The sequence below is a fragment of the Canis lupus genome, chromosome 9, assembly GCF_048164855.1.
Source record: "Canis lupus baileyi chromosome 9, mCanLup2.hap1, whole genome shotgun sequence".
NCBI classification, from domain to species: Eukaryota; Metazoa; Chordata; class Mammalia; order Carnivora; family Canidae; genus Canis; species Canis lupus.
Window position 1 is genome coordinate 16556156 of NC_132846.1, and position 19330 is coordinate 16575485.

The 19330-nt window shown below is 54.4% G+C and overlaps 1 protein-coding gene and 2 long non-coding RNA genes across 8 annotated transcripts in view; 1 reads left to right on the forward strand and 2 right to left on the reverse strand.

The window, feature by feature from the left end:
- Nucleotides 1-11586, reverse strand: part of LOC140639839 (uncharacterized) — a 25934-nt gene extending 14348 nt beyond the window's left edge. For both annotated transcript variants that reach the window (XR_012036486.1, XR_012036487.1), the window contains exon 1: nucleotides 11343-11586. This is a non-coding gene — a long non-coding RNA (uncharacterized lncRNA). The remainder of the gene's footprint in view (nucleotides 1-11342) is intronic.
- A 2442-nt stretch (nucleotides 11587-14028) lies between these two features.
- On the reverse strand, nucleotides 14029-18834 carry NKX2-1 (NK2 homeobox 1). 5 transcript variants are annotated; one of them, XM_072838287.1, is made up of 4 exons: nucleotides 18247-18834; nucleotides 17725-17956; nucleotides 16625-17010; nucleotides 14029-15684 (listed from the first exon to the last, which is right to left on the reverse strand). In XM_072838287.1, the coding sequence occupies exons 1-4, from the start codon at nucleotides 18317-18319 to the stop codon at nucleotides 14942-14944; spliced, it is 1434 nt and encodes a 477-aa protein (XP_072694388.1). In that variant the 5' UTR covers nucleotides 18320-18834; the 3' UTR covers nucleotides 14029-14941. The 5 variants fall into 5 exon arrangements, with proteins under 5 accessions (XP_072694388.1, XP_072694389.1, XP_072694392.1 ...); XM_072838288.1 differs by lacking the exon at nucleotides 17725-17956 and adding an exon at nucleotides 17108-17252 and having other exon boundaries at nucleotides 18247-18832; XM_072838291.1 differs by lacking the exon at nucleotides 18247-18834 and adding an exon at nucleotides 17108-17252 and having other exon boundaries at nucleotides 17725-17861.
- LOC140639841 (uncharacterized) overlaps nucleotides 16868-19330 on the forward strand; it is a 29870-nt gene continuing 27407 nt past the window's right edge. The window contains exon 1 of the long non-coding RNA XR_012036490.1: nucleotides 16868-17319. This is a non-coding gene — a long non-coding RNA (uncharacterized lncRNA). The remainder of the gene's footprint in view (nucleotides 17320-19330) is intronic.

The window sequence follows — 19330 nt, forward strand, 5'->3', positions numbered from 1 at the left end:
GTTTCAATTTGAGGTAGGAAAAAAACTATTTTTATATAATCTCAATTTTATGTAATTTCTCTGAAAGTTGAGTGCCTACTTCTTATTAAGTTGTCAATAATTTCTCTATTAAAGCAAATGTGGAAAGGCAGAAGTTTGTCCTGTTGACAAGAAGTTATAATTCTCCAAATTTTGCTAAAAGCTCTTGAATTTTTTTCCCCCTACCAATGACAGGGGACACTTTTCCTGATTTTTGTTTCTGTTAGTAATGAGAATCCCATTTCTATTTATGGCCATTTTCAAAATTGGGACTATTCAAGTAATGCACTCACAACTTACTTTTCAAGGAAACTGCTTGAGAGCTCCCGTATCGTTCCCCTCCCTGCCCTTCCCACTAGTGAATTCCCCCAGAGGGATTTATTACAGATATGAAGTGGAGAATTTAGAAACAGGGCTGATTGGTGGACCCTCCTGCTGCCACTAAAGTTTTCCTGATACCTTCTAGATGCTACTGTAGGATTATATGACTGATTCACTCCTCTCCTTGTCTGCTGGCAGCTAAATGGGAACACTGGCGAGGTGCCAGAAGGGTAGGTAGCCAACCTGCTTGCCCTTGATTGTGCCTGCCAGCTCTTTAATAACAGAAGTAGGGTCAAGTAAGTGAAATCACGAACTGAGGAGAGTATTCTGAGAATGCAAAGGCAGTTAATGTCCTTCCGAGCCTCAGATGGCTGGCAACCCTTGGCAGAGTAATCTATGATTTGTGGCACCTGACCCTTCCACTGTGACTGTTATCTGTGTATTCACTAGAAACATATTTACAGAATCTCTCCATTAGCAAAGATGCCTTATGTGTGATTACCCAATTGTCATGGTCACACTAGGGTTTTGATACAGTTCCTATTCACAAATGAAAAACTGCCCTAAACTAGCACACAGGATTGATTTAAAGCAGAGATCTTCAATCTATAGATCAAGACTCCTTTGGGTAGATCTCAAAGAGATTATCACGGTCTTGCTCCCCCTTCTTCCTTACCCCAGGAGCATATTCCCACCCCCCACCCGGCCCCAACCAAGGCAAGATAGCATCTCCTTTATTCCTTTGAATACTGATTGCTCAATAAAGTGAAGAATAATCAGCTATTAGAATTATCCAAAAAGATGAGCCTGTTTAAAATATACTCCACCCCAGAAAATATCGGAAGAGACCACCCCTTGCTTAAACTCGTTAGCATTGCTCACATTTATATAGTACTTAGCCTCAGAAAAGTACTTTCTCCTCATTTAAAATGTTTTAATCACAAAGGCAGACGGAGTGAGGTCGTAGGCTGGCTTTCTTTCATTCTCATGGAATCAAATACAAAGAACATTTAAAAATTTTTCCTCTGATACAAGTGACAATGAGAACACTTGCTATCAAAAAGTTTATTGGAAAGTTTAAAAGGGGGCATCACCCTTTCCCCCTCAAATAAACCGCACTGAGCCCTCCCGTGCCAGAAAATTGCTCTAGTTCACATCCTATGTTGGCTCCCACCTAAGCATTAACTGATAAAGTCGAAGCAAGTATTTTGGGGGAACCGAATCAAACTCACCAGGAGCAAGTAAGTGGCTATGAATCAAAATAGAAACCGGTAACCCAGAGCCATTAGCATCATGTGTCTCCCCAATGAGATTTTCCGGAAAAAAACATAAGTAACAAAGTCGCACCAGATAAATAAACGAAGGCGATAAACTCACCACACATCAAGCAATAGCACTAGGGTGACCTGACTTGACAGTCACCGCAGGCGACCCTTAAGAACTGCGTCGGGGTTAAATGCCCTGAGAACTGCCGAGATCCCGACGACCCGGCCACGACCCGCAGGGCCGCCAGCGCGGCGAGGAGAGGCTGGGGGCCGGCCCCCCGCGCTCCGGCCCGGACCTGCCGCCCGGACTCAGGCCGCCCGAGGCGCGACGCCCGCCGGCCGGGTCCCCAGGCGGAGCCGCAGGGACCCCTAGGGCAGCTCCGGGACGCACCGGCCGGCGGGCGCGCTGCCCACGCCGTCTCGGCGGCCGCCCTGCGGTGGGGCTCGCGCCGGGAGCGGTCGCGGGAACTCCGCGGCTGGAAGGCAGTCGCCGGACCGAGGCCCATGGCCCGAGCCCGCGCAGGCCGCGTGGCCGGCGAGCGTGAGACAGCTCGGCGCGGGAGCGGGGACCGAGGCGCCCCGTCGGGGACATGCGGACTCGCAGCGGGGAGTCCTCTCGACGCGTCTCTTCCCAGGCGACCTGAATTCAACCCCTAAGAAGATGCTCCAGGCATTAGCGAGGAACAGGGGAAGAAGAGGAAGAGGAAGCAAAAGAAGAAGAAGGAGAAGAAAGAAGAAGAAGAAGAAGAAGAAGAAGAAGAAGAAGAAGAAGAAGAAGAAGAAGAAGAAGAAAAAGAAGAAAAAGAAGAAAAAGAAGAAAAGAATTATTTAAATGAGGGACGGGCGGGAGGAGTAGGAGGAAACCTTACAGAAAAGAAATCCCCATTACCACCAAAACCGTTTCTGAGAAGTCCTGAGGTTTTTACGCCTGGAGATTTCACTTTAAAGGCTGGGGGAAAAAAAATATTCCACTGCTTTTAATTGAAGTAAACAAAGTGCAACAAATCCTAACTCAAATATGATTGCAGTGAGATTAGGGTCTAATTGCTTAGGGTTCAGGTGGAATCTGCGGGCTAAATCCTACAGGGCCAATCTGAATTTCACAATCATTCTGTCAAAAGGAGAGCGATGAGAGCCCACACGCTTCCTAACAAGTCATTTTTAACAGTTACAAGCTTCGCACAAAGACCACACAGGGCGCCTAAGAGATGCAAATCTAATCCCTGGTCATTCTACAGGCCTTCAACAAAGATGTGCTAAACCCTAATAGAAAAGAAATCAGTTCTCTGTCACCAGCCCCTAGTAAAATCTATTAGAGAATGGACAGAGCCTCATCTACAGCAGTTGCTGCAAAGGTTAAGGACAAGTACAAATAAGAGGGACCCAGTTTTGTTTTCCGTGTGAAATATCGGGAGAAGCTAACCCCAAATGAGTGACGGGATTCGATCCGTGGCTTCGCATTCATTTGAACGCTAGAAAAAAGTAAACACACACATTAGGACTTTTGAAGACTCCGTTTCTGAATTTAGGAGACATGAAACAAATTCCCCTCAAAGTTGAAATCCTTGCCTCCGAAATTATCGAAGGCCATAAAGGGGAAAGAGAGGAGAAGGCGCGGGCCCTCGAGGGAGGATCCGGGCTCGAGGAACAGGCCGGGCCGCCTTGCGCTGCAGCACCTGCTGCTCCCGAGGAAAGCCCGACGGCAGAGCCGCAGCCAGGTGCGGACCCGGGGCGCGCGCGGCCTCTCGCCGCTGGCACCTCTCGCCGCCGCCGCGGCCCTCCGTCCCCGGATAGATGGCACTGGGCCCGGGTCCCTCTCCTTGACCTCACCCTGGGGCTCCGCGGGGGGAATCAGGGGCTTCACGGGTCGGGAAGCGGCCCACATGTGCCCTTCACCAACCAAACGAGGCCCAGGCTAACACCTGCGTCTTGCCGGGGTACAGAAGGGTTAATGTGTTGCAGCTCACATGTGTCAGAGAGCGTGCGAGACTCTTAAGAAAGTAAGGGCTCCGGGGCTCCAGGCCCCTGGGAGACTGAGCCCCGAGCCGGCGGGGCGCGGGGCCCGGGGCGGGGCGGGGCGGGGAGCGGACCTGGAGGGCTGTGCGCGCTGGGGGCGAGGGGCTCCCTTCTCCGCGGAACGGACCCCGCGGCGGGCAAAGCCGCTCCCTCCCGCGCCGCCGCAGTCGCGGGGCCCAGAGGCTGGGAACGTCCCGGCGAGCGCGACCCGCCCGGGGAGCCGACGGGGGGAGCGAGCCCGGCTCCGCGGAGCGCTCTCCGGGGCAGACGCGGCCCCGCCCGCCTGGGGAGCCGCGGAGGGCAGCGGCTCAGGGCCGGGCGCGGAGGGCCGGGGGCGGGCTCGGCTGAGTCCCCGCGGAATCGCCCAGCCTTTCTCGCAGGCAGCGGAGGCTCCTCCACGTGGTACCTCCTTCGAGGCCGCGCTGGCGGGGACAAAAGAGGGCGCTGTCCAACAGCCAGGGTCGGAAAAGACCCAGGGCCTCCCCTTTTTCTGAAGTTCCTTTTCCAACTGCACGGAGGAGGGGTGGGGCACTTGGGCGGAAAGAAAGGATTTTTGCCTATTTTCCCGGAAGTTTCCGGAAACCACTAGTTCTACTTCCCCAGGCTCCCCTGAATTTTTTTTTCCTCTCCGAGGTGTGGAGCCCGAATGGCCAGGCAGGAGCTTGGGGAGCGAATAACAGTCCCTGGTCCCTCGGCTCCCTAGCCCTTTCGTCTGCTCTGGCAGAAAGTCTCTATTCTTGAGGACTGGCAGGAGGAAAGAAAGAGGTTGCTTGATTCGCCTCTCGGTTCAGAGAAGACCACCAGATACACGTCTTCTGCGTCCTCCTCATCCCCTTCTGGGCCTGTCAGGCCACGTGTGCGCGTTAGGTGGGCGCCGTATTCCTTCCTCCGCCTCTACCGACATTAGTTGAATTTCTCTGCGCGGCTGCTTCTCTTTGCTTCTGTCAGGTTTCTCGGCAGTCCTCTGGTAGGCTGACCTTGGTGGTCCACTGGTCCTTGTACTACTCCCCCCACCCCCACAACGGGCCTCCCATATGGGCTTTCCTGGCTTTCACTCTATATGGCTCAGCACTTCCACTTTGCCTGTTTTTCCTTTTAGTACCGACATTAGGAAAATGATACCGAATTGCCTGGGAAGTGAGACTGCAGCCAGGAGGCTGGAATTGGACAGGCAAGCACGCAAAACATAGGCACTGAAATGAAGAAATAGAAAACGAGTGCAGTGAAGTAACAAATAAAAAGTAGATGATAGAGTCGCAGCACACTATAAATCCAAGAATATCATGCTCCTGCGGGTGACCTTTCAGTCCTAATGAAGGTGTCCCACATTTACCTTGGGAGACAGGGCTGGGGCTCCCTGAGGAAGGCAGGCTAAGTTTCTTCTCCGTGATTGGGAGTGCTCCTGAAGACGTGTGCCAGCAATCCCCAGCCTGTGTGTTCTTGGTCCCCAGGGACGTCCTGAAGTGTGGGAAGGAATCACTACTACACATCAGCCACCACTCCTAGAAATGGCCACATGGTCACCCTGTCCCTATGGAGCTGTCAGGTGGCTGGAACTTCCTGCCCTGGAAGCCTGCTCTGGCTCTCTGCTGCTTTGGGACACATTCCTATGCACCCCCTCTGCCAAGACTAGGCTGGGCCCTGTCCTAGCCTGAGTGAGCTAGCTCACCTTCACGCTAGTGGATTGGGTCCTGCTGGTCCCAGTCTCACCCACACCTCCTATCAGTTGTAGTTCGGTCCTCCTCGTGGTTTGCAGAAATAGGGAGCTTGGAGACGCCCTGTTGTAGGAGGCCTGCCTGACCGTACCCCTCCACTCAGGATGGCTTAATGCCTCAGGACCACTCACTTGCTTAACCACACAGAATGAATTCTAGAGAGGGGGAAAAAAAATCTAGTGAGTTTACAGCTGGTGTGTGTGTGTGTGTGTGTGTGTGTGTGTGTGTGTGCTCGCGCGCACATGAAGGGTGTCTTTAGATCTTTGTGGTCTCTATAACTTGACATCTGTTAAAGAGAACACTGGGGCTTTTAGGAAGAGTTTTGCAGAAAATTGAGCAAGCTGGCAGGAGCTGTGCAAAATCCGCCCCCCGCCCATCTATTGGTTTTCCTTAGATCTTTCCAGAGGTGAAAATGCTTTGCAAGGACGTTTAAAAACATAACGCCTGCCTAAGAGGCACTAACTTGAGGAGGTTAATAGATTATCCCCTTTCAAAATAAAAATGAAATCGGCAGGAAGTACATACTATTATTAGACTGACTTTCTTTCTACCAGAAAGTTCGTTAGATGTTCCTATGTGAGCAGAGAGGGAATCTGTTTTCTGTAGGGAAACTCCTCGGAAAAACAGCAGCAGTTCGCTGGCTTTGTTTGCTTTTGCTTATTTGTCTAAAGAAAGATCGTGTTTTCAGATCTTTTTTTTCTTTCTTTCTTTCTAAAATCCCATTCAAGCTAGGGTTTGAATAATCATCTTGACCCAGTGAACTAATTCTCTATGTATTTTGGGGTCAAACTTAACGGGAAATTTCGACTCATCCGCACATCAGATTTAGCGTGGTCTCCAGAAGGGGCTGGGGGCTGGGGGCTGGGGGCTGCGGGCTGCGGGCTGCGGGCAGACCGCTCAGAGCCGAGGTTGCTCCGGGCGGGAACTGAGAAAGGGCTGGAGAGTCACCTGCTAGCCTGGCGGGGGGGGGGGGGGGGAGGACGGGGGAGGGAGGAGGGGGGACGGGGGGGCGGCGTCGCGAGGCTGGGTGCGAGCAGAGTGCGGCGGGGGCTGCGCGCGGGACGGGAGACCTCGGGTGGGCGGGGTGAAGCCTGGCCCTGGGGTTGGCGGAGGCGGAGGCGGAGGCGGAGGCGGCGGGGCGGGGGGGGGGGGGACGAAGGGGTGGGGAGTTCAGTGGCCGCGGGCGGAGGGCGGAGGTCGCGTACTTCTGCTTCTCTTGGTTCTGGAACTGAAACTTTCTGGGACGAGAGGACGTAAAATAGCTCAAGAGTTTAAGTGCCCGCACTTCCAGCGGAGTCCCCTGACAACAGACTTGAGACCGTGGGGCCTCTAGGGGCCCTTAGGTCTTTGGCGGCGCAACCGGGAGGCTTTGGTCAAACTCTGCGACCCGGCCCCGCAGACGCCCTGCTGGCCCCGAAACACCCCGGCAGGGCTTCGCGACTCCAACCCGCGAAATTTTAGCCCCGAGCAACTCTTCTGGCGGCCCTTCCTTTAAAAACAAGTTTGAATTTTATATCAAATTTTGTACCCGTGTACTCTTCACTAAATGACTATTAACCAGCACGGAGGAGAAGCACAAACGTGATTTCTCTCTCACCTTTCTTGCTGTTTCTCTCCCCTCTCTAACCACGGAGTCTCAATTTTCTAAGCAATTAAGCTATATATACAACAGGAATATTCGATTTCAAATGCATGGGGACTAAAGATTGATGCATGCGGTCTGAGGCTAGAAGAAAATATTTAGTGCTTGCCTGTAGAGTCTGTCACCCATCATCTGCTCGGAAAGCGCTCTGTATCTTTCAGCGTGTCCGGCTCTTATGATTGCAAATGGCCCTGTTTTCAAATGGAAATAAGACTTGCAAACTGATTATGTGTATTGAATCGGAATCACTCCCTAGATCCTCTTGTTTAAAATGTATTGAGAAAAGGATGATGGCTGCAGACCTCTGTAACCGGCTCCCTCTCTTCTCAGGGAGGTCGATCTATTTTGCAACTTTTTGCCATTTGAGCTTGTTTCAGCTAGATAATTACGTTCCCATTGTGTTATCTGCCCAACCCAGAGATAGTACACACTGCCTTTCAGCCGGTTCCCCTGCCATCTCCACTAGCACCAACCCTTAAAAATCACACACACAGCACATACTTATCCATCCGTCCCAATGCTTGGACCCAAAGCCTGGCTATAACCAGCATGACTCAGCTGTCACAAACGCTAACAGAACTCCACACACTTTCACCAGGCGGCTGTTCCTCTTCTCTCCCTTCCTCTCCTTTCCAGTCCCGTCTCCTTCCCTCTCTTCTCTTTTGTGCGGAACCACATACACACAACCCTCCAGCTTCCACAGACACCCAGCCAACAGAATCTAAGTATTTAGCCATGGGGAGAATTTTCAGCAACTAATGTTGGATGGGTGCAGCATTCTAGTTTTTAGAAAACATTCATAGAGGAAGGTTAATGTCAACTGTTCAGGATGCATGAAGCTTCTTGTATGCTACCATAGATCTCAAAGATATTCCCTTTATCCTTATCCAGTGCTAGATTATGACTGTGGGTGAGTTGGCTTTTTGTGGAATATTTGCAAAGAATCTGCCATTTGATTTCAGTGTAAAGCCAGTGAAGTGCATATGGATACCTGAGCTTTCCCTGCTATGGGAGTTGTAGATACGATACACTGCAGTACTTCCAAAGTTTACTCCACCTAGGCCTCAGCCTCAGCGGTCCAACCAGGAAAGCAACCAACGTTTCAGTTCGTAGTGCAGGTTGGTGAGTATTCATGAACTAGCTACAACTTCGGTCTGCCCTGGCAAGGGGCGGGGATGTATGCTCCGTGCACGCCTTTGGTGAAAGGGTTGCAATTCTTTCTGAAGCACACTCAGAAGGGGGTGGGGGGGGAGAAGCCGGCCCAGCCTAGCTCGGCACCCCCCCCCCCATTTAGTCCCCACCCAGAAAAACGGCGCCTTGCAGACCTCAAGGCACCGTCGAGTGGCGAGGCGGGGAGAGAGGTTTAATCCTCTTTGGCTTCAGAGTCTCCTCTGAAAAAGCCGGTCGCTCCAAACCTGTCTAGAAACCCAGTGCTCCGGAGGCGCCTGCAGGGACCCTAACCATGCCGGGTTTGCTGTATACACCGGCACAGCCAGATTTGTTAAACCATTGACCTGTTCTCCCAGGTTAGCACAGAGGGAGCCGCCGGCTCAGAGGAAGCTGCTCTCAGTCCTCTTCGTGTCATTACGGTAATTCCCAGGTTTACATCTGCGCGCGCGCACTCAGCTGCGTGTGTGCTGGGGAGATCAGGTAAAGCGGTCGCGCGCGGACCAAATAAACCCTTGTTTTCCTAGAGCTTTGGCCACCTTCTGGCAGTAGTGAGAGGGAGAATGCTAGGCAAGGTGGAGGCCCTACTATTGTGGATGATTCTTCCACAGACGGTTCCCCTGCATAGGGACTGGGGAAAGGTATCCAAGGACACTTTTCATTGCCTGACATCTCTGGTTTGGTAGAAGTAACACCATAAACAATCACCGAAAACCCGAGAAATGCAACCTTTAACCCTCTACCAACAGCCTGGTGTTATTGACAATTTCATCTGGCAATCAAAGACAGGACTCCTGGAAATGTCGGAAATGGGGAGAGGGAGGAGAAAAGTTTGTCTTTTTTCTTGTCGTCGGACTACACTCAGACCTGCCCCTCTCATTTCCACTACGCTGTGAAGACCAGAATAGGAGGGATGTTTGCTATAAATGAGGGGCAGAAACATTTCCATTTGATTTTGTTAGCTGGCCCATAGTGTTCATACCGACAATATCTGTTAGTGGATAATGTAGGTGTGGCAAATGACAATTTTTGTTATAGATTGCTTCAAGAAGTCTCAGCTACTTGTGTCTCTGAGAGCACATTTATTTTCTTTAAGCACAAAATTTAATATTTCCCCCAAATATAATTGGTTCTCCAGAATTTCAAGAGAAAATAAATTAATATTCCAATTTACAGTAGACAAAACTAAAAAAAAAAAGTTTTTCTTTACTTGATTTTTAAAGGGACACTCGGTTTCTTCGGCGTCTTAATTGTGGTAATGAATGCATTCAACTCTCTTGCATCTAGTAGGTTCAGTAAGATCCTCTACGAAGAGAATCCTACATTAAATCTCTTCTTTTTGAATATCTTATAAAATAGGTATATGAGATAGATATACATGCATATACTTTTATAATACATACAGAGACAGGTGTCTGTATGCATCCATTTATACCTACAAATGGAGTGGTCAGAATCAGATGTGAATGTCATCTTGAAGGAAAGAGTCCTCTTTAACAAGACCTATTGCTTGCAATTATTTCCATATCAAGCAGAGTAATAATAATAATAAATTTACATTGCAGTGCCCTGCAAATAACTTAAAAAGAAATAAAACAAGAAAATGGATTTAAATCTCATCCTTTCCAAAACTTCATTACAACTCATAATAACAAAGACAATAAATGTTTATGAAGCAGAGACCAAATGGGAAACATCAGATGAGAAGCCTGGGGCTGTGCCTAGATGCCCTCCAAGTAGGGCATTAGGTCACTATCAGAGAGAAACACAGCCTGCCACTTCAGCTGTGGCTTCAGATGAGGCAAAAAACTGTGCTGTCAAGTTGCTGAGCCTGCTCCTCCTCTGCTCCTTTGAGAAAAATCAAGTTGAGAAACACAACTACACGGGAAGAGGGAGCATGCAGACCTTGGGCCTCCTTTTCAATGAAACACATTCTTTCCACTACTCTTATCCATACCCAATGCCTCCAGCCACTTGGGTGGACAAACTCGCCACAGAGGGTGATTGGGGATAGGACCCTCCTTCCAGAAACTACTGCCCAAAGAAGCACAAGAAAATTTTCTGTGCTCCAAGTTGAGGCAGGAGCCCAAATCGAGCCCCACAGAGGGTCACTTGGTGCCAAAAAGAACCCAATTGCACAACCACAAGCACACCAGTCAGGAGGTCAGGGAGGGCCAGAGGAAGGTGGTGCCCAGCATCTCTTAAGAGGAACCTGGCTGAGCAAGGAAAACATTCAGGATCATGCCCCCAATATTCATCTCTGTCACTTTCCTTCCATTCTAAAAGAAAGACGCATTTGAAACAAACAAGCCAGCAAACCATGCCTAAGAGCCGTATCATCTCAGATTCACATTTCCCAACAGGCTTTCTAGTTCTCCACAAATAATATCCCCGCTCAGTCTGCTCCCCGCTCTAATAATTGGGGGAGGGGGTGAGCGATGTCTAGAGAGACTGGAGACATTCGATCAGAATTCAAGGCAGCTTCTCACAACTCTCTTGTTTATAGAAAATGAATGTCTGCCTGGCTTGCTTTTAGTTCTGGAAAGGGGTCAGTCTTTATCAGCACGGTTCACACAGATCCTGGATTTTTTTTCCCTTATCTTAAATTGACCCGCTTTTAAGATAAAGACATAATAGAGAAAGCATTGACCTTACCTGGTCCCTAATGAGTTGGAAGTCAGAAAACCCCGCTCTCATTTCCTCTTATCTCGAGTCGCCTGAGAAGAGACTCGCGCTACCTTTTGTGCACGCCTGGAGATAGCCCCTCACCGACGCGCTTACGCGGGAGAGCGCGCTCCCAGGGCGTGCGGCCCCAAAGTCTCAGAATTCCTCCCTGGGGTCTCAAGATCGGAGACCTCCAGGCCAGCCCAGGCCTCACCCTGCCCCCAGGAGGATTTAAAATCCCTTGGAAGGCTCCCGAGCTTGTCTTCTCCTTTGAAAGGCCAAGTCCTAGGCGGCGAGAAGACCAGGCTCCCGCCAGGCCCGGGGCCTGGAGCGCGCGGGGCCTCCTCCGCCTCCAGGAGCAGGTGCTCCGAGCGAGAAATCGCGCCTTCGGCTCGGGCCTGGGTCTGATTTCACTCGCGGGCCCCAAGCTTCCTCCCTCGGGGCCAGCCCCTATCCCAGAGCCGCTGCCCCGGCTGCTGAGGCATTCCCTGCCCCCACCCGCCTCCCGGCCTTGAGGGCTCCCGCTGTACCCACAAGTGTCTCTGTTGGGGGCGGCGGCAGCCCCGACTCCCTTCTGCCCGGCTCAGCGCATCTCTGTCCCGCTCTTCTCGCCTTCCCTGAACCCAGCCCAGGCCCCGGCCCGGCCGACTGAGAGGGCGGCTTTCCTCCCTCCGCGACGCACAGCTCCGGGCTCCCCGGCTGGGGCGGGGGTGGTGTGCTGCTTTGGGATGCTAAACATCAAACAAGCCAAGCCTGGGGTTTCAGGCCCCGAAGCCACTAGAGCCGCTCTCCAGGGCTCTCGAGAAAGTCCCCGTGTTTACTTGGCAGGATGGGGGTGGGGGAGAGGAGGAGGAGGATGCTATCCGCAAAATCTCCCCCACTCTCCGCAGCCCTGGGGGCTTGGGGATGGGTGGGGTGCTTGGGCGGGGGTGCTCAGCTTCCCCCCCTACGTGGGGAAGCTTCTGACCCTTCCAGGGCTTCAGCGCCAGGTACATCCCCAAAAGGCTGATTTCTCTAGGCCAGAACCTGGGCCAGAGATGCTGGAAATCTAGGGGAGAAGAAATCCAGGAGAAGACGACAATCGACTTCGCAGAGGGTCACCGAGATGTGGGGTGGGGACCGACCCCAGGCTGAGGTCTTTTGATGCGTTCAGCGCGCACCTATTTCCTTATCAGAAAGCTTCAGCCTGCCTTCGAGGGCCGCTCCTGAAGCTGCTACAATCTCCCGGCCAGAAGCTGGAGTTGGTGAAGCCCGGGTGATGGATGGAGAGAAGCGGCCAAGTCTGTTAGTCTCGGTCCCAACCGCAGACCCGGCTGAACTCACTTTCCTCCCCTTCCCCGCCCCCAACAAGTAAACAGACTTCAAACTAAGCCGGCTCTAGATGGCAGGGAGAAGAATGTATTTCATAAAACTCCATCCAGCCCAAGGGTGTTAAGGCCGAGGGTGCCACAACCCACTAAAATTGTGACTCTCAGGCTCTGGCTCTGAGCTAAGATGGGGGTGGGTGGGTGGGTGGGGAGACCGCCTTGCGGCTGACCGGAACCCCGTAGGCCCACCGGCTCCAGGTCAGACTGGTGCTGGGCCTGGGGCAGGTTAAGTGGAAGCTCCCATCGCCAGGGAACTGAGACCTTAGAGCAAACATCTCCCAGCCAAGCCCTGGTGGAGCTGTGATTTGATCACCTACATACCCTGTCCCAGGACCAGGGTTGCTCATTTCAACACAAGTGTTCAAACTTTACTGATTTTTGCATGTTTTCCAAAATGTGAGGCCTGCTGAGATTTTCCCCAACCAGCACACTCTGTAGACCCAAGCTACCATCCTCAGATTCTCTGAGTCTCTTCTGGGTATTGGAAACCATATCTCAGCAGCCAGATCCCTGGGGAAGAAGCCCACCCTGGCCCCTACTTCTAAGGCACCAGGGGCGAGGAGCCTTTAGAAAGTCAACAAAGAGGGATTGCTGGTCTGGAGCAAGGCCTTGGCCTGGGCAATTTCCCTCACAAGTTCCTAGGGGTGGGATTAGGTGAAAGTTGGGTGAAAAGAGAGATGGAGACAGAATAAGATGAAAAGAGAGGAAGAAAAATGAAGAGAGGCAAGAAAGGAAAAAGAAAGATGAAATTCTAGGCATGAAGCGAGTACATGCCAAGTATGAATCAATCCCACACAAACACTTTCAGGCTAAGGGGGACCCACTCGGCCACTTTTGCTAGGTAGGTATATCGAAGGTGACACGGAGCGGGCAACAACCCATCTAGGGACTATGATTTCTTTCTGTCCAGAACCACTCCTTCCTCCTCCCCTCCCCAGGGCAACCCTGAGAGTTCCCGAACAACCACCTCTAGGCACCAAAGAGACCGGGAAATTTGAAGTGAGGAAGAAAGATCGAAGATGATTTCTTTTTGCTGGCGTGGCAGGGTGGCAGGGGCAGCGAGAAGTAGGGAGCTGGGAACAGGAGAAAGATTCCTTACTACGAAGATACTTAGGAGCCCCCGAGATGGAAACCGATGGAACAAAGAGAGAAGCCCAGGTTCCAAAGTCCTGCTTTCGGTGGCCCCAGGCCAGTAGCCAAGTCAAAAAATATCCCAAGGCCGGAAAGACCCTGAGAGGCTGGGGATCCATGTGTAGCCTTGTTTGTGAATAGCAGTTTTAGACTGGAAATGAGACCCAGATAGACTTGCCCACGTTTGAAAACAGCCTCCCACAGAAATTCTAATTCCGATGAGGCTCTGCAGCAGATTAGAAATAAGGATTGGTGTTGAAATCTATAGGGACCATCCATCTGTTCAGTAAAAATGGTCCCTCATTCAGGATTATTTAAAATGTATGTTATTTAAAACATTTTAAAGTTTTAATCGTTGACTAAGCTGCATAAGACCACAGTAGACACTTCTGAGGTTTAAAAAAAAAAAGAGAGAGAGCCTGGCTCTGAAAACTAGTCCTTTGGTCTCTTTCTCTTCTGTTCTCCTTTTCCTTCCTGATGGAAGCAGTTTACCTTTTACCCCCTCCCTATTGCCAAGATTCAGGGCTGCTCAAGGTTTGGTTCTACTCAATTTGGAGACAGAACAAAGCTCCATTTCCCTGTGGGACAAGGACTCTGGGCCCAGCTCCTTAGCTGGTTTAGGATCCTTTCAGCTCCCAAACAATTCCAATCCCATCAGGCCAATGATGAGCCACCCCCCCCCACACACACACACCACCAAAAATGCCTTTTAAAGCCAAATCAAAATGAAACAAAAGGTGGACTTTTAATCAGAAAAAGAATCCTTTTAATTTGTATAATTTATTAGAAGCTTCTTAGGAACTATATTTAAGCCAGATATCTACATAAGTTACAACAGAAAAAGACTGACGCTGCAAATACCAAACTGCCAAATAATATACACAGATTTGTCAACGCCCATAAAAAATATGATGGGCTAGGGATGGGGACTGGGTTTCGTTTGTTTGTTTTTACAACAAAATGTACAGATTACTAAAAACTAGGTGTGTAGTCCAACTTTTGACAGCGTTTTACAGCTACAAGTTCACATCAAACATAAAACAATTTTAGCCAGGGCTCTTCCCGGGGCTGAGCCTGGGCGGCCAGAGGGCGCTGGGAGGGGGCATTTCCTTTGTGTCAATGACATGTGGGTCCCATCGTAGAGTCTTTCCTCTCCCCAGCCCCCATCTCCCCTTCAAAAGAAATCCTGGTATTTACAAGCGAGTCCGCCTTGCTGGCACAGTGTACCCAGAGTGAAGTTTGCGAGCTTTAAGAGTCCAGAGCCGTATCCTCGTAGAGCCCTCTCCAAACTGCACCCTGCCTGAGCGAGGGAAACCCATTTCAATCACCTAAAAGACACCCCCAGAAGCTGTTTTTGTTATGTCCTTCTCTGTTTAAAGACTCCTTAAAGAATTGGATTCACTTGGTTGCTTTTGTTTTCTTTTTAAAAAAAATTCCCACAAATTTTAGAAAAACAAAAAAAAAAAGACGTCCAGCAGTTTGGCTTTTGTGATTTTTTTTTCCCCCTTGGTCTAAACGGGACAGATTCTTAAGAAAAGTCGAAGCGCAGGGAGCGGCGAGTGGTGGGTGACGTGTGGCCGGCAGGAGGGAAAGCGATGAGGCAGCGCGCTGGGCCCGGCCCGGCCCGGTGTCCTCTCACCAGGTCCGACCATATAGCAAGGTGGAGCAGGACATGGTGCCATAGTCCGAGCCCGAGGAGTTCAGGTGGGACAGGCTGGAGACCTGGCCCTGGAGCGCCGCGGGGCTGGCGGCGTGGTGCGCCAGGTCCGGAGACTGGCCCGCGCTGCCCGGCTGGTGGCCCGGGTGTGCCCCCAGGCCGGGGCCCCCGCTGCCCACCGAGATAGCCGCGGCGGCCGCCTGGGCAGCCTGCGCCTGCTGCTGCGCCTGCTGCTGCGCGTGGCCTTGAAGGCTGCCGGCCCCCGGCGCGGGGGCGCCCGCCTGGCAGGGTTTGCCGTCTTTCACCAGCACCGGCACGGCCACGCGGCGCGGCGACTGCTGCTGCGCCTGCTGCTGCTGCGGGCACCCGGCGCCCCCGCCGCCGCCGCCGCCGCCGCTGTCCTGCTGCAGTTGCTGCTGCGCCGCCTTGTCCTTGGCTTGGCGCTTCATCTTGTAGCGGTGGTTCTGGAACCAGATTTTGACCTGCGTGGGCGTCAGGTGGATCATGCTGGCCAGGTGCTCCCGCTCCGGCGCCGACAGGTACTTCTGTTGCTTGAAGCGTCGCTCCAGCTCGTACACCTGCGCCTGGGAGAAGAGCACCCGGCGCTTCCGGCGCGGTGCGCTTGGCAGCGGGGCCATGTTCTTGCTCACGTCCCCCAGCGAGCCCAGGCCGCCCATGCCGCTCATGTTCATGCCGCTCGCCGGGCCCATGAAGCGGGAGACTGTAAGCGACAAACGCACAGCGTCGGCGGGGGCCGGGCCGGGCCGGGCCACCTCTGCCTTCCGCGCCCTTGGCCGGCCCGGCCCCCGCCGACGGCGCCCTCCTCACCTGGGCCGCCGCGGCCGGGAGCGGCCTACGCACCGCAGACGGCGCCTGCCCCGGGCCGCGCCGTCGAGGGAGTTACTGGCGGGCTCCCCGCCTGCACCCCGACTGCCTCCCTCCATCTCAGCGCTCCAGCCTGCCGGCCAAGGAGAGGGGCCGCTTCTGATCCTTTCTTGCCCAACCCTGGCCAGAGTCGTTGGGCTAGCGGGCCCCGAGCGGCGAACTGGGCCCAGACCAAGAGCCGGGGTCCCACGGTAGACCCCGACTTTTGGAGTTCGGGAGAGTGGGGTGTTCACTTTCAAAGCCTAGAGCCGCCGACGCTTTGCCTCCTGGCCGCTCTCTCCTGTCAGCCCCAGGGAGGGCACTTGTGCCGCCTACTTGGAGCCCCCTCTGAAGCCGCGCACCCTGGCACCTGCCTAGGCTGCAGAGCCGGCCGGGCGGTCCCCGAGCGTGTCTCAGTGGGGCAGCCTCCCGCCCGGCCAGGCCCGCCTCTCGGCTCCCTGCTAGCCCCCGGCTCCCTTAGGCTTGGGGGGGGCGGGCGGGAGGGCGATCCCCCGGCTCCCCGAGGTCTCCTGCGCGGAGCGGAGCCGAGCTGCCAGTCGGCCGCATGGGGAGACGCGGATACTAGCACCTGCCCGCAAGACCCCAAGAGTCCCGCCTGGGACCCCTCAGGCCAGCAGCGGGGGGAACCCCAGCTCCCGCCCCTGCTCCCTGGCGCGGCTGCCGGGCCGCCCGCCGGGACGCCCAGTGCGCAGCCGGAGGCGCGGCGCCCTCGGGGCTGCTCTCCCGGCGCCTCCCGCCCCCAGCCCGCGGCCCGGCGGTGGGGCGGCCTCACTTACTGGCGGGGAAGCGCGGGTCTGGGTTGGCGCCGTACCATCCGGGGCCCGAGGCGCTGTTCCGCATGGTGTCCTGGTAGGGCGGCAGCTCGCTCATGTTGCCCAGGTTGCCGTTGCAGTAGCCCCCCACGGCGGAGTGCGAGAGCTGGGGCACCCCCGCCGCCGTCATGTGGTAGGCGGCGGTGACGGCGCCGTGGTGCCCCACGGCGTGCTGCTGCATGGCCGCGGCCGGCGGAGCCGCCTGGCCCTGCCTGTACGCCGCCAGCGGAGCCCCGAGGCCGCCGCCCTCCATGCCCACTTTCTTGTAGCTTTCCTCCAGGGGACTCAAGATGTCAGACACTGAGAACGGAGTCGTGTGCTTTGGACTCATCGACATGATTCGGCGGCGGCTGGAGGAGGAAGGAAGAGGAGGAAAAAAAAGGGAGAGGGGGAAGGCGAAGCCTCGCTGCTTTTTTTTTCTCCCTTTGCCAAATATTCTGGTGTTACCTTAACGCCGATCTTGTTGGATGTACACGTAACCGAGTGGACCGAGTCCGCCTTAATTGGCTTGAGTGGAGGCTCGGGGGCTGCCTCGCGTTTGTTTTAGCCCGGCGCCAGGTTTTAGGCAGCCACCAGAGGCGGGGCGTAAGCGCTAAAGCAACAAGACAATAGAAGCCTACATCTTGCCCGAGATAATTAGCTTACATGCTGATGACAAGGTAAACACCTTTAAGTTTCACTTGTCAGGATTTTTAAGTCTCAAAAAGGGAGAGAGAGAGAGAGAGAGAGAGAGAGAGAGAGAGAGAGGCAGAGACGCGACCCAAAGCATTTCTTTTCCCCCTCCCCCGGACACCCCCACCCCATTTTTTGTGGGGTGCGGGCGGCGCGCAGGGGGTGGGGGGAGACGGGGGAGGGAAAGGAGGAGGGAACCCAGGGAGGGGAGGGCAAGAGGTGGGGTGAGGAGTAGCCGAGGAGGAGGGATGGTGGGGAGGAAGGAAGGTGAATGCTGCTTTGCAACCAACTTTCCGAGTTACAAAGTGAACCACTTTCCAGTGCAGCCGGGGATCCCGGGCGGGGACAAGTCTTTAGAGGGAGGGGGCCAAGGGACGGGGTAGGGGTTTCACCTGAGCCTGCCGGGGCTGCTCCTCCCTCCCGCCGCGGCCTCCCAGCCCCGCGCCTTCCCACTGCCTCCGGACCACATCGGGCTTCGAGGCGCCGAGCCCCAGTCGCCACCAAACGAGCTCGCGAGTCTGGGGACGAACCCTGGGGCCGCACTGTTGGTCTGCGGGTCTGTCCGTCTGTCTGCCTCTTCTGCCGCCGTCAGAGGGACACCTCTGCTCCCCGCCCCCTTTCCCCCTACCCGAGAGAGAATCCCAGCGGGCGGAGGGGACGCTGAGCAAGGGATCGGCTGCCTCCGAGAGGCTGTCCCAGATCCCCGCGTCCCCCTCCCCCCACCTCAGGGTCTTCTCAGCGGTCCAGGGCCCCCTGCATCACGCCCCCCCCCACCCCACACGCGGTTCCCTTTCCCCACCCCCATTCCCGGCCAAGGCAAGCACGCTACTGGCCTCCAGTGCTGGGAAGCTGGGGTGGGGGCTGGGGGGCACTAACCCAGGGCCATTGCTGAAATTGCCCCACCTCGAACAAACCTGGTGTCCCCGACCCTCGCCCATCGCCCGGACACGCGGGGTTCTGGGGCTGGAGCTGACTTTCCGAGGACATCACAGCCCCAGCACCCGAGCCCAGAGCCACGCTGTTTTCCCCTCTGATGCTTCAGGGAGGGCGCGGGCAGGGAGCGTCGTGAGTACCCGCCCGCCTGTTGCCGGGCGGAACTGAGCCTGAGCCCCGGCGGGACCAGCTGGCCGGGAGGGGGCGAATCCCGAGGCGCGAGCAGCCCAGCGGGCGGGAGGCTGGGCTGAGGCTCGCCTCCGCCCGGAGCTCAGCCATGCAAAAGTGCACTTGCTTCCCCGGGAATAACCAAATATCTTTGTTTAAAGTGGCGGCGTAAATGGCCAGTCGCTTTGTGGCCACGCTGGATATTAGTAGATGAGGATCATTCTGCTTCAATTGGGCGCCTCTCATCCGGCGAGCAAGAAACTGCTTAGGAGGAAGTGGGTTTCCTGTCTGCGCGTTCCCAGGCTTCAAGTGTGAGCCCCGCGCCTTGAGGGTCCTTGGGCGCCTGGAGAGGGGGAGCTGTGGGCTGTCGCTCCCCGGCCGGGCGAGAGGCACCCGCGGTGCTGCTCCGGCCAGGCCCCGGGCCTCCAGCCCAGCGAACTACGTCGTCGCGCCCTGCGTGGCGCAGAGATCCCGAGACCCACTTCGACTTTCCTTCCTTGGATTCTAAATATTTTGCTGTTTGGGTTGGGTTTTTGAGTCCTTTTAGCCTCCTCTCTGCGCTAGGGGCTGGGAGGGTGGAGCTCTCCCTGGCCAGGCTAGGGCCTCCAAGACACTGCGGGCACCAGTTAAGGAGGCTTCTCGAATTTGTTTTCTGTTTTCACGTTTTGCTTCCCCTCCTTGTAGAGAAGGAGTTCCCAATGATGAACAGACACTTTTGTGAACGATTTAATTCAGATTAGGCACCTTTTTCATTAACAGTGGTTGCAGTAAGGAAAGTTGTTTTATTAGCTTTTTACTTTAACATTTCAGTTGTCTCCTCGAGAAGTGCCCTGTACTCCCGCAATACAAAGCCAACTTCTATACTAACATTCACGTTGCTCACCACTTCTGTCGCTT

What these genes read in the sequence shown, in the direction of transcription:
- NKX2-1 (XM_072838287.1), bottom strand. Translation starts at nt 18,319, where the DNA reads ATGTCCTCGGAAAGTCAGCTCCAGCCCCAGAACCCCGCGTGTCCGGGC. An exon ending in GCGAGGGTCGGGGACACCAG is followed by an intron (nt 17,957 to 18,246) that starts GTTTGTTCGAGG and finishes TCTCTCGGGTAG; the next exon opens with GGGGAAAGGGGGCGGGGAGC. An exon ending in AGCAGCCCCGGCAGGCTCAG is followed by an intron (nt 17,011 to 17,724) that starts GTGAAACCCCTA and finishes TTCCTCCTCCAG; the next exon opens with CCGCCGCCGAATCATGTCGA.